At 37.0% G+C, this 12,917-nt stretch overlaps 1 protein-coding gene across 1 annotated transcript in view; it reads left to right on the top strand.

The window, feature by feature from the left end:
* Positions 1–12,917, top strand: part of LOC143848144 (RIBOSOMAL RNA PROCESSING 5) — a 43,582-nt gene that overhangs the window by 4,501 nt on the left and 26,164 nt on the right. Inside the window, 10 exon segments of the mRNA XM_077356990.1 lie at positions 67–243; positions 1,689–1,788; positions 1,994–2,112; positions 3,535–3,657; positions 3,797–3,868; positions 9,976–10,068; positions 10,854–10,967; positions 11,080–11,202; positions 12,109–12,294; positions 12,477–12,551. Of these exon segments, the coding sequence (XP_077213105.1) occupies positions 67–243; positions 1,689–1,788; positions 1,994–2,112; positions 3,535–3,657; positions 3,797–3,868; positions 9,976–10,068; positions 10,854–10,967; positions 11,080–11,202; positions 12,109–12,294; positions 12,477–12,551 (1,182 nt within the window).

Raw genomic sequence — 12,917 nt, 5'->3', positions numbered from 1 at the left:
GCGGGGTTACTGTTGAGTATGCAATTGGTTCCATTTTAAGAATTTCCTTCTCTTCTTATGTTGTAGGATCCTGAAAGTAATTCTCTGTGTAGCATTTTTCGAGTTGACCAGCTTGTGCCATGCATTGTATTACAAGTGGATGATGACAAAAAGAGGGCAAAAGGAAACAGAAGAATTTGGCTCTCGCTACGTCTTGCTTTGTTGCATAAGGGCCTCACATTGGATGCTGTTCAAGATGGGATGGTATGGCGCTGGACTTTTTACAAGACCAGAATAAAAACCTGCACTTGAAAAGATTTTTTTGAAAAAGTACAAAAAATTATAATTTTCTTTTATTTTCCTTGACCTTTTGATTTTTTTTTCTTTTAATTTCTTTTCCCATGCAAGACTAGAATAAAAATCCTGTATAGGAAAGATTTTTTTTTAATTATTTCTATAATCCTTTTTATATATTTAATTGCACCGATTTGATCGTATTTCTTTACATGAAAACATGCCATTGATATTATCTCGCAGGTGAATACTCAATCTTGGTCTTGCAAAATTTATTGAGTTCTGTTTTTCTAATTATAGTCTTGCGAACTAATAGCTGATAAATTCTCTCATAATAACCTAATAGTGATTGTAATATTCCAACCCCTCCCGCCAAACGCTCCCCAATCCTTCATTGATATTATCTTGCATATGAATACCCAATCTTGCTAATTTCATCAAGTCCATTTTTTCTAATTATAGTGTTACGAACGAATACCCAATGTTGCTATTTCCTTTTCTTTATCAATAAAGTTTCACCATTCAAAAATAAAATAAAATGGCGAGTTTTGTGACAGTATTTTTTTTTTACAGTCCTTGATCAATAATCAAAGAAAAATGATGAGAATATCGTTGCACGACAGCAAAATGACTAAATACATCTAGCTGATTCTACGATAAACAATAAGTTCTAAAAGGGAATACTCATTAAAATTACAAGAAATAAAAGGGCGTACACATCAAAATTATCTGTTATATTACATATATGTATATTTCAAACATATTACAAATAAGAGCCAAAATGAAGTTGGGAAGTAATGACTGAGAAGCGTGAGGCTGGGAAATTATTTTCCCAAATCAACTTCTTTATCTTGGCGGCAATTTAGGGGAGTGATAAATCGACTCCCAAATATGATAAATCGACTCCCCATGTGTCTTTCTCTCTCCTCTGGGTTAGAGAGAGAGAGAAAGAGGAGAGAGATAGACACATGGGGAGTCGATTTATCATTTTGGGGGGTCGATTTATCACAGCCCCTTTATTGGCACCACAAAGCTTTGAAAGATCGGGGTAATCCTTAATCTTGTGCCTGTAAGATCCACTTAGGGTTGTTAATTCAAATTAAGAGCATTTTGTAATCAAAGTATCACAATCAAATCCATGCTTGTTGGAATGCCCCCATGAGGACCACACTAGTGTGCATTTTATGTTAGTTTTGGAACTGATCCTCCTCTGTTATGTAGATCTGTATCATTTTGCTTTATCGTTATCCTTATTGCTTTCAATAATTGATTACTCTTTAATTTCATGTGTTGAATTATCTTTATTCGTTAAAGGAGTTGAATGTGATGGTTATGTGTTTTTGATGGCTTTGAGATGATCTTGGGATTCAGAGGATGAATAGCAAAGCTTTTGTTTGATAATTTGTCATTTGCAGGTCCTGACAGCATATGTGAAAAGCATTGAAGATCATGGCTATATTCTTCATTTTGGATTATCTTCTTTTTCTGGTTTTTTGCCAATAAAAAGCCAAGGGGGTAAATTACACTCAACCCAAATGTTCCTGATATGATATGGCCTTCCTTTCGGCCCACATGAGTTTATTTTTTCTCCTTATTGTTATGGTGTGGAGAGATGTATCTTTGACACAAGCTTTAATGCTGAACAACTTGTGTATTACGGTTTTGGCTAGGAAAGGCCAGTACCATGTGTTACTGATATATTGCTTTGTTATTTATGCAGACAGTGACGGGTTTAAGATGACCACTGGGCAGCTGTTACAAGGGGTTGTTAGAAGTATTGATAAATCTCGAGGAGTTGTTTATCTGGCTTCGGATCCAGATCTGGTGTCTAAATGTGTGGTATGTTTCGGGACCTGCTATCATAGGTAGAGTTTAGGAATGATAGGTGACGGTATGAAAATTTAAGAATTTGGACGCAGATAGATTGATGGGGATGGAGTTGGAAGATCGGAGTTAGAAGTTTTTGACTTTCTACCTCCGCGATTTGATCTTTTGCTTTTAGCTACTGTTTTCTTTATTTTGCTCCCTGCTTTGTCTTCTTTGCTGACTTCCTCGGTCGGCTTTGTACATGTTTCTTCATTTATTAATGATTAATTACCTTTCCAAAAAAGAGGTGACGGTATGTGAGTTTTTTGTACCCGATTAGGATCAGAGACTCTCTTGAAGTTAACTCTTCATCCCAGTTTGTTGTTATGAATTATCTTGTAAGCTTTTGGTCGAGGGTGATTCCTCTAATGGCTTCGCCGAAGTCCAAGCTCGTAGGGTATTGCCCATATTTTTTTTGAATGATTGAAATTTCATTAAAAAAGATGGTCGAGAACAAACAAGAGAAAAGAAGAAAAAAATACAGGAAAAAACACATAAAAGACAAAGAACCGGAGGACTTAAGGTGGTAAAAAATCGAACTGTTCAAATGCCGATAGATGAACCCCATCCCTTGCAAACTTCTCCGCAACCCCATCTCCTTATATGGCGGAAGGAGATACTCACATTCTCCAAAATGTCTTTAATCTCCTCAAATAAATCTGCAAATCTCCATGGAATACATGTGAACGATTTAACCATCGGATAACATTTAGGGAGTCCCCTTCTACCACGACTCTATTTAAATCTTCTCCCTGTAGAAGTTTTATGCCTTGATGAGCCGCTCACGCCTCTGCCTCGCTTGAGTCAGCCACTCCAATGGGGCATGCGAAGCCCACTTTACTACTCCCCCATCATCTCTTAATACGCACCCTACTCCAGCCAGCCCCTGATTACCGAGACTAGATCCATCAAAATTAAGTTTCATGAATCCAATGGGAGGCGGCTCCCACTCCTGCACAATCGAGTGGCTCCTCTCTGTACACAAACACACCTCCCTCCTCCCGTTCCATAAATCAAAGGCTGAAACAAATCTAAAACTTCGAATTATCTTCACCCAAGAAACGGATGGAGCTACCACCTTGTTACTGAGCACATATATGAAAATGTGTAGTTTAATCACACATAGAGGGAAGTAAATGAGGTAGAAGACATATAATAAACTAGAGAGATGGACCATTCCAAAAAAAAAAAAAAAACTAGAGAGATGGAAATAGATTTGCATATGGACAAGCTCCACCTACATTGTTACTTTTCTGTTTTTTACTTTATTAATTTTTTTCTGAATTGTTTCTTTGAGCTGAGTTGCCACTTGTTCCTTGTTAGTGATTTGTGTTTTTGTTTCTTGAAATCTTACTTATTGTATTAACATCATTTATTTGTTGTATCCTTCTGTAGACCAAGGATCTTAAGGGTCTCTCAATTGATCTTCTCGTTCCTGGTATGATGGTTAATGCTCGCGTACAATCAACCCTTAAAAATGGGGTTATGTTAACATTCCTGACTTATTTCACAGGGACAGTAAGTGTTGTTGCATTGTACTTATAGCAACTCATAGATGTATACACTTGATTTCTGATTATTACATTTTTAAAGTTATGATCTATTTCACACCTGGAAAAGTCTGTTATCACATTCACAAATATTTTCTTTTCTACAGGTTGATATTTTCCATTTACAAAATTCTTTCCCGAGAGTGAACTGGAAGGATGACTATAACCAAAATAAGAAGGTATTTCTATCACGTTAACAATTTTTGTCAACTTCTGGTTTTGATGATTTCCTTCTCGGCTTATTTGAAAATGAAATCGTGCATTGACAATATTGTTTTGCTCCAAGTTCTTGACTAGTTGACTTTTGTTATTTAAATTTTATTTGGTCTGCATCGAGAATGCATGGATGTGCTGTTCGTTGAAGCACTGACATGTAGAACATGAAATTTGGAATATATTTTGATTAGGAGAGGTGAATGGTTTAAATGCCCATAACCTTGTCTTTTATTGTAAATGCCCATATTCAAAATAATCTAGCCGCTTTATAATAAAATAATCTAGCTGCTTTTGCATTAGATTACTTATATTTCGTAAAAAACTGGAAATATGAATGCATTTTATTAAATTATCTATTTATTAATATATCTACTATTGTTATAATTTTAGTTTCATTTTTCCTTCTTTCTCGACTAGCTCTCGTATCTTTTCTTATTTTCAATAATTACCTCAGAATTATTTTTGGAAACCAAACTTATAACCATAGTTTTGAATCTAAAGGTTTTAGACTGAGTAGGACTAAGACAGAGTATATGGAGTGCAACTTTAGTAATGTAAGGAGACGGGATGAGGATGTAATAAATATGACCGGACAGAAGGTACCTAAGAGGGATATCTTTCGCTATGTTGGCTTAATTCTACATAAGGAAGGAGAGATTGAAGAGGATGTTCACCATAGAATTAGAGCAGGTTGGTTGAAGTGGAAGCTTGCATCAGGAGTTCTGTGGGACTGTAAAATCCCTACCAAGTTGAAGGGAAAGTTCTATAAGACAGCTGTGAGGCCAGCCATGCTGTATGGCTCAGAATGTTGGGCCACCAAGAAAAGCAGCATGTGCATAAGATGAGTGTAGCGGAGATGCGAATGCTTAGATGGATGTGCGGCCGCACAAGGTTAGATAGAATTAAAAATGAAGACATTCGTAAAAAGGTAGGGGTGGCACCAATTGAGGAGAAAATGAGAGAGCACCGCTTAAGATGGTTTGGACATATCCAACGTAGGCCTTTGGATGCTCCAGTGAGAAGAGGCGACTTGTGCCAAGTTGATGGAGTAGAAAAAGGTAGGGGCAGACCGAAAACAACTTGCGTAGAAACAGTGTGGAAAGACTTGATAGCTAGGAACATAACAGATAACATGACCTTGGATAGGATAGAGTGGAAGAAAATGATCCACATGACCTTGCATAGGATAGAATGGAAGAAAATGATCCACGTAGACGAACCCAACTAGAGCTAGGATTAGAGTCGGGTAGATTCCTTTCACCTTCTTCATGAAATTTTTCTAAATGATTCATTTAGCCGACCCCAACTAGTTTGGGAAAAAGGCTTTGTTGAGTTGAGTTGAGAAACTTATAACCATAGTTGAAAGCAAGTTGGCGGAGACATCATTTTCCCAAGTCAGTTGCTAACGATGGATATGCCATTTGTCCATCAAGATGTTTGGTTGCCCTGTTTTATATGTTCTTGATTCATCCTTTTATTCTGTTTCATGGAATTTGTACTCTTTATTTGTCTAACTTTTGGCATTTTCTTTGATGATCATGCGGTCAGAAAGCATGCTTTATTCTATCAAATCTTCAGACAGCATGCTTTATCTTCTCAAACCAAGTTGGGCTTACAAGTGTCTTGACAAATTGAAGATTTTGGTTACAACTATTATCCAAGCTTCTAAGCATAAAAGTCACAATTGCATTGCTTTCAATTCCCATATATGTTTGGAAGTTGTTGCTGTTAGTGAAATTTTGGAGTTGGCCTTGAGAATTCAATTCTAATTTAGGTATACATTGTTTTCTCCTAAGGATCCTTTTCTTTCAACGTAAAATGGGTGTAAAATTTTTTTTAAGGCCCATTTTGAACCTATAAAACGAGCTTAAAATTTGTTTTACGTGCATTTTATGTCGAAAGAAACAGAGTAAGGAGAAAATATGCTAATGTGAGTGTTTTTTAAGTGAGACTTGCTGACATGCACTTTAATTGAGTTGGAAATTAGCACGGAGAAAAATAGGATAAATATAACTTATGACCAAAAAAGTTTGCAAAAAAAGAGGTGATGATTTGTTGTACAAGATAAGGAAAATGATTTTTGAACTGGGAATACTTGTATGGAATAAGAGAAGGTTTTAAGAAAAATGAAAATGATGAGATAAGTGAAAGAAAAGGAATTAGGATATTGAAATATGATAATGTTTGATCACTTGAAAGAGGAAATTGAGGGCTTTAAAAAAGGATGGAAATTTAAAAGAAAAGAAGCTGACTTTCATTGGGAAAGAAAGAGAATGATAGTAAGAAAGAACTTGCATTGATAGAAGGCTTGTACCCTTTCTATTTGTACATGGTGGTCTGATGCTGTGCAAACTTTGTAGCCTTCGATGCAAGAATTAAATAAAATCCTATTTATGAAAGGGGAAAATGAAGATAGAAGGGGATTTTGTTTATTTGGGACAAACTATGATCCTTATATAGGTCCCAACGTATCCTGTTCAATATGCTACGATACCCAGACCCGTGCCATATACTACATGGATATTTCTGTTTGTCAAATCACTAAGCTTGCTTCAATGGTATGCCACCCATCAAATTAACCATCATGCTTCCTATATCTTAGTGTTACGTATTTGCAAGTGGGTCTTATATAAGCTATAACCAATATATTGTTAACTTTTTTCTAAGTTGAATCTAAGTCTCTAATTTTTTCCCCCTGTATATCTCCTCCTCCTCTCTCTATCTCTCTGTCTCTGTCTCTCTCTCTCATTGTATTGCACACCCATGCTTGTCCCCTGAATTTTAGAAAATGCCTAGTCAGATCTCAGTTCTATTTCTCTGTGATGACAGTGACCCCATCCTGTGCAAAACCTCCTAGGGAAGAGGACGGGCTGGGATGTATAGAAAGAAGATAGATGACTAGCATTTGTTACAGGGTTTAGAGTTTTTTATTTTAAAATGTTTTTACCCATATGTATATATATGTATTTAAGTGTGATTTTTTATTTTCGTCTATTTGTTATCTCTCATTAAATAGATAATTTGACATATGCTTTGCTAAGGGTTATGAATCCGTCCATTGGTATTTCTCCTATTTTCTCTTTTATATTCATATAAATACCCTATCAATTTAGAGTCTTATATAAATTATTTTTAGGGCGTAGTTTTTTTCTTTTCAACTAAGCCGACCCCAACTAGTTTGGGACAAAGGCTTAGTTGAGTTGAGTTGAGATTTTCTTTCGATTTATGAGAACTATTTTATTTTTAGAGTGATTTGTCTATATATTGGGATGCATTCCCCATGTTTCATGTTAATTTTCACCTTTAGGCCTGTTGTATGCTTGTCTTTGGTTTGATTTCGTCTTACTTTTTCTTACTTTTGTCTCGAATTTGGTTTGATAATTTTTTGTGTTGGTGATGAGGACATCTAGCTAGGATTTCAAGTATACCGGCGTTGACAGAGGCGGCGGCGCTCGCCATTATCTCCATTCATTTTGTTGATGGATTTTCTCGCTTTGATCGAGATGGATCCGAACTCCAGAGCACATATCTTCTAGAGCCTCATAGACCGCTAGATTATTGGTTAATTTGTGCTAGACTACTACTAGGGCACCATGGGGTGTAACGTTTCGTTTTATGTGTCTTATGTGTTTATTTTTATTGTAAATTTATAATATTGTATTCCGACAATTATGGTGTACCATGTGTCAGTCTCTTTTTAAAATAAACTCCCTACTAGTTGCACAAATATTTATATCGTTCCAAAACCACCCTTTGCCATCTGTCCTTCTCTCTTTTAAAGATAGTCCCAAGTAGTTACCCAATTAATTATGTCCTACCAAAACCAACCCAGGGTTTTAAATATCGGTTTCGGGATGCGTTTCGGTCCTCACCGAAACCGAAATTTCAGCCGAAATCCATCGAAATCAGATGACGTAATATTTTGTAACATACCAAATTTTGATAATTTCAGCTGAAATTTCGGGATAATATTAAATATTAAACAATATCCAGATTTTTTCGTGATATTCCTTCAATTTCGACCAAAATTTCGGGGAAAATGAATTTTGGTCGAAATTTTGTTACTTTTCGACTTTACGCCGTTTCGGTTTCGCTCTTGACCGAAACCCAAAATTTCAGTACCGAAATTTCGGATTTCTGTTACTGCGTGAGGGTTCCGCATAACAACGCTTTCCCTTTTGATTAGTGCGTGAGGGTTCCGCCTAATTAAAATTCCACCGTTTGTTACTATGTGAGGGTTCCACATAACAAATTTCCATCACTTGTTACTGCGTGAGGGTTCCGCATAACAACGCTTTCCCTTTTGATTAGTGCGTGAGGGTTCCGCCTAATTAAAATTCCACCGTTTGTTACTATGTGAGGGTTCCACATAACAAATTTCCGTCGCTTGTTACTGCGTGAGGGTTCCGCATAACAACGCTTTCCTTTTTGATTAGTGTGTGAGGGTTCCGCCAAATTAAAATTTCTGATTTCGGTCGAAATTTAAAACCTTGAACCAATCATTGCCTTGTGTCATCCTTTCTTTTAAAAGAGAGTCTCAAGTAGCTATACAAGTAGTTATGTCCTTCCAAAACCACCCATCGCCATGTGTCATTCCGTCTTTTAAAGAGAAAGTTCTGACTAGTTATGCAACCACTAAAACCTGCCATCTCTTTTACCTTCCACCTCTTAAAAGATAAATTGTTGTCATTTTTGTAGGAGGATGGAATGAATTTAGAATATTGGGTCTGCCTCTCACTTTCTTGCAGGGTGTGACGCTTTGCAGATTCCTCAGTGTGAAACCAATGACTCGTTGGTGTGAGATCAATTTTTTTTGTATGAAACAATGTACTTCTCAATTACTTCTCTCTTGTCTTCACCTTGTCTTCCTTTTCTTGAACTTCTGATTTCAAATTCCCAACTTGATTAAAATTCATTTTCATAACATTGATTTTTTTATTCTAATCCTCTCATCCCCCCCCACCAAACACACACGCACACACAGTTTTCTTTTTCCTAAAAGACTGAAATGCCCTTCTACCCCAATTTGTCTAATCTATTCCAAATTGATAGCATATTTCAAAATTAATTTTTGAACTGTTCTTTTTGCCTTCTTTAGATCCTATTGCTACTTTTAAGTTGCTAAATTCCCAAATTTTAACTTGCTCCATTGGAATTTTCCCTTGAGGAGTCGGATCCTCCATAAGATACAGCTTTTTACACTTATCCAAAGTTTTACTACTAGTAGGCACCTGTCCTACTTAGGTTTTTAGTATCAAAAGCTGTAGAAGTAGTCAAGATGTGACATGTTATCTATGATTTGTGGACACGGACATGAAGTGTCGGACACGGCAAACCCCAAAAATTTAGAAGCGGGGACACGGCTAAAATAGAAAGTATATATAATCTTGATTTGTGTATATAGATTTGTGTGCTGAGTTTTGACGCTGATATGGGGTGTCTGACATGGCTAACCTCTAAAAATCTAGAAAAAGTGGCACGTCCATACTCCATACAAGTATATACACATAAAGTTACCTACACTTCTAGCAGACATTTAAAAGTGTCGAAAAGAGTGTTGACACGTGTGGACACGGGTGTCGTGTTGGACACGACACGACACTTGTGTCAACAAGAAATTCAAAGTGTCGGCCAAATTATAGCCTGATATACATCAGTTCTATGAGCAATAATCCATGCTCGTATCTATATTTGTAATTCTGTATTGTAGGGACAAATGGCCACTTTTGCAATAAAGAAAACAAAATACCAAAATCCTTTCAATGTATAAAGGCACATATCTTAACATTTTTGACTGCTTAAAATCTGTTTTGTTGACCATATTATTGTATGTCCAATCTGTAATTCTCGTCCTTTTTTTTTCAATTTGGTTTTGAGAAATGATTCACTTGAAGTGCTGTGGCTGCTGCATGTCAGTATCTTCTAAAGATTTTGATCCGTGTATGAGCTTGATTGGCCATTCTGAACTAATCCATTTAGACTGATCTAGGTTCGTTTTTAATATTTGCTTTAACGATTGCTCAAATGCTAAGGACTTTCTCTGTCTTTGTTATTTCTGTTCTGGGTTTAGGTGAATGCTCGGATATTGTTTATTGATCCCTCAACAAGAGCTGTTGGTCTGACCATGAATCCTCACCTTGTTCACAACAAAGCTCCTTCTTCAGTAAGTTTTATGTAGTTTGTATTTGATGACATGCTATTTCCTTCCATAGAGGGGGCGAGCCTTGGCGCAACGGTAAGGTTGCTCCATTCTGACTTGGTGGCAAGGTTTTAAATTTTGGTTTCAGAAAAATTTGATCAAATCGATCGAAATTAAAATAAGGCATATTTTATACGTTTCGACGAAATCCCCCAAATTTCGGCTGAAATTTCGGGATAAGATTAAATAATAGATAAGGAACTGATTTTTTGGAGATATTCCTTAAATTTCGGCCGAAATTTTGTGGGAAACAAAATTTCGAAATTTTGTAACGTTTCGACTTTAACCAATTTCGGTTTCGGCCGAAGTTTTGGGTTTCGGTCTAAATTTAAAACTTTGCCTGGTGGTCACGGGTTCGAGTCACGGAAACAGCCTCTCTGCAAAGCAGAGGAAAGGCTGCATACATCTAGCCCTCCCCAGACCCCGCAATGGTGGGAGCCTCGTGCTCTTGGCCGCCCTTTTTTATATTTCCTTCCATGCTTATTCAGCTTCTGAGAAGTGAGAACTACTATTTGCATGCAAGAAGTGAACTGTTGTCCTAATATCTATTTCGAGATATTGCGGTGCACTTTTGAAAATGAGTTTTGCAAGGGTTATTTGCTCAGGGCGCTTCTGGAGATATGCTTGCTTTTCAATATATGTGCTGGAATTAGGAATCCAGCTTTGTTCCTGACTTTATTGCTTTCCTCTTATAACCATTGGCCCAGTAAGCTTTCTCTTTCTGAACTAATATTATGAATTTGATTTAGTATGTTAAAACTGGAGAGATATACGATAGTTCAAGGGTTGTCAGGGTCGATAGAGGATTTGGTCTTCTGCTTGAAATTCCTTCTGCTCCATTGCCAACGCCTGCATATGTCAGTGTATGTTCATTCAAAAACTCTTCTTGTTTGTTGCTTGATTTTTTTACTGTGATTGTTGCTGTTTGGCGTATGGACTTGCTTTAATGTGATAATTGGCTACTCTTCTTCATAGATATTTGATGCAGCTGATGAGGAAATTCGGAGTCTGGAGAAAAAGTTTAAGGAGGGGAGTCATGTTCGTGTTCGTGTTCTTGGTTTTAGGCATTTAGAAGGATTAGCAATGGGTGTTTTAAAGGTAAGTGTACGCTTTTTATTAGTTCTTTTACCAATGGAATGACAAAGTAGAATTTTCCTTTTATTTTGGAGCTAGGCTTTAAAATTCACTAGGCTAATCGTTGACTCATCAAAGTTGGCTCAGTTTTGACCCTACTGAGTCTACTTAAGACTTGTTAGACTTGGCTGAGTCGGTGAAATCTCGATTAGTTCATCAAGTCGTCTTAGTCAATCAGGGTTTACCTTGGATGAGTTCTTGACCAACTACGATTTTTATTCTATTTCATGGTTTGGTAGTCTTTCCTCTTTCTTATATTATCAATTACTAGTCACATAGCACATTAGGAGTAGGTTCTGAGAAAGGTGAGGTATTCTATTACATATTATCTTACATTTTCAGTCTTCAGAAAGGGAAGGTAGGACAACCAGGGCTGTATAATGCAAGAAAAAGGACTTGAGTGATATCAATTGGGTGGCATATTGGTTACCTAGTTGGTCAGGAGGGAGAACTTGGTGATATAATGAGGGGGGAGGAGGGATCAATGGGGCATTAATTCGGTGCCAGTGTTTCTGGATGATGTTGGGAGGATGAACAAGAGGCATGTAGAGAGTGGGAAGGGGATGCGTGGGATATCCATTGAGTGAGAATTTTCGACTAATGGGCTTGGGGCATATGTTAACACACTAACAGGAATGGAGCAGTACAATAAAGGGAATCAGTTGGGTGCTATATTGGTTCTGGATGGAGTTGGGGGATTGGGCGGGGTACAAAGGGCATGTAAAGTGGATGATGGGGTGTCATGGGGTATTAATTGGGTGACACATTGTTGACTATGGGCCTTTGCGCATTACTTTACATATTATTTCGAATAAAAAAGTGTGCTATTTAAACCCCTTTAATGCTTCTTCACTTTTCCTTTCGTTATAGGCTAGTACCATTGAAGGGCCTTTCTTCACCCATTCAGATGTCCAGCCTGGCATGCTGGTGAAGGCAAAGATAATTGCTGTGGAGAGCTTTGGTGCAATTGTGCAATTCTCAAGTGGTTTGAAGGCTCTTTGCCCTCTTCCACACATGTCAGAATTCGATATTGCGAAACCTGCAAAGAAATTCAAGGTCATTTCTTAATATCATATTGCGTTCTTCAGGGTTCCGTGTAACCATTTCCTTGCTTGGTTTTCTTAGGCAGCCATCTGTTAATTACATGGATTCATACCCATTATTCCTCTGGTTTATATTAGCATGTTTGTCTCTGTAGATAAGACTCACCCCTTCTCTTTGCCTGGATTTCTGTATAGGTGGGAGCTGACCTGCCGTTTCGTGTGCTTGGTTGCAAGTCAAAGAGAATAACTGTCACACACAAGAAAACCCTAGTATGTTTATTCCTGCTTCGTTTTTAAATTTTTGTTGGCCCCATACTAATTAGAAAGATTAGGTTTTGTGGGCTGAAAAATCAGTTCTATTTCAATATATTGCATTTATGTATTATTTCTTTTCCTTCTGCAACCTATTTGTTTGCAGAGTGTTGAATGCATTTTAGGACATTTCATCATCTATTATGATTTTGTCGGCCTCATGCTAATCAGAAAGATTAGGTTTTGTGGGCTGAAAAATCAGTTCTATTTCAATATATTGCATTTATGTATTATTTCTTTTCCTTCTCCAACCTATTTGTTTGCAGAGTGTTGAATGCATTTTAGGTCATTTCATCATTTATTATGATTGCTGTGTCTTAGCAT

This window comes from Tasmannia lanceolata, unplaced genomic scaffold (genome assembly GCF_043159265.1).
Source record: "Tasmannia lanceolata isolate RefF3 unplaced genomic scaffold, GAP_Taslan_0.1 ptg000003l, whole genome shotgun sequence".
Lineage (NCBI taxonomy): Eukaryota > Viridiplantae > Streptophyta > Magnoliopsida > Canellales > Winteraceae > Tasmannia > Tasmannia lanceolata.
The sequence above is the reverse complement of the archived record's forward strand: the minus strand, read 5'-3'. Positions and strand labels throughout refer to the sequence as shown.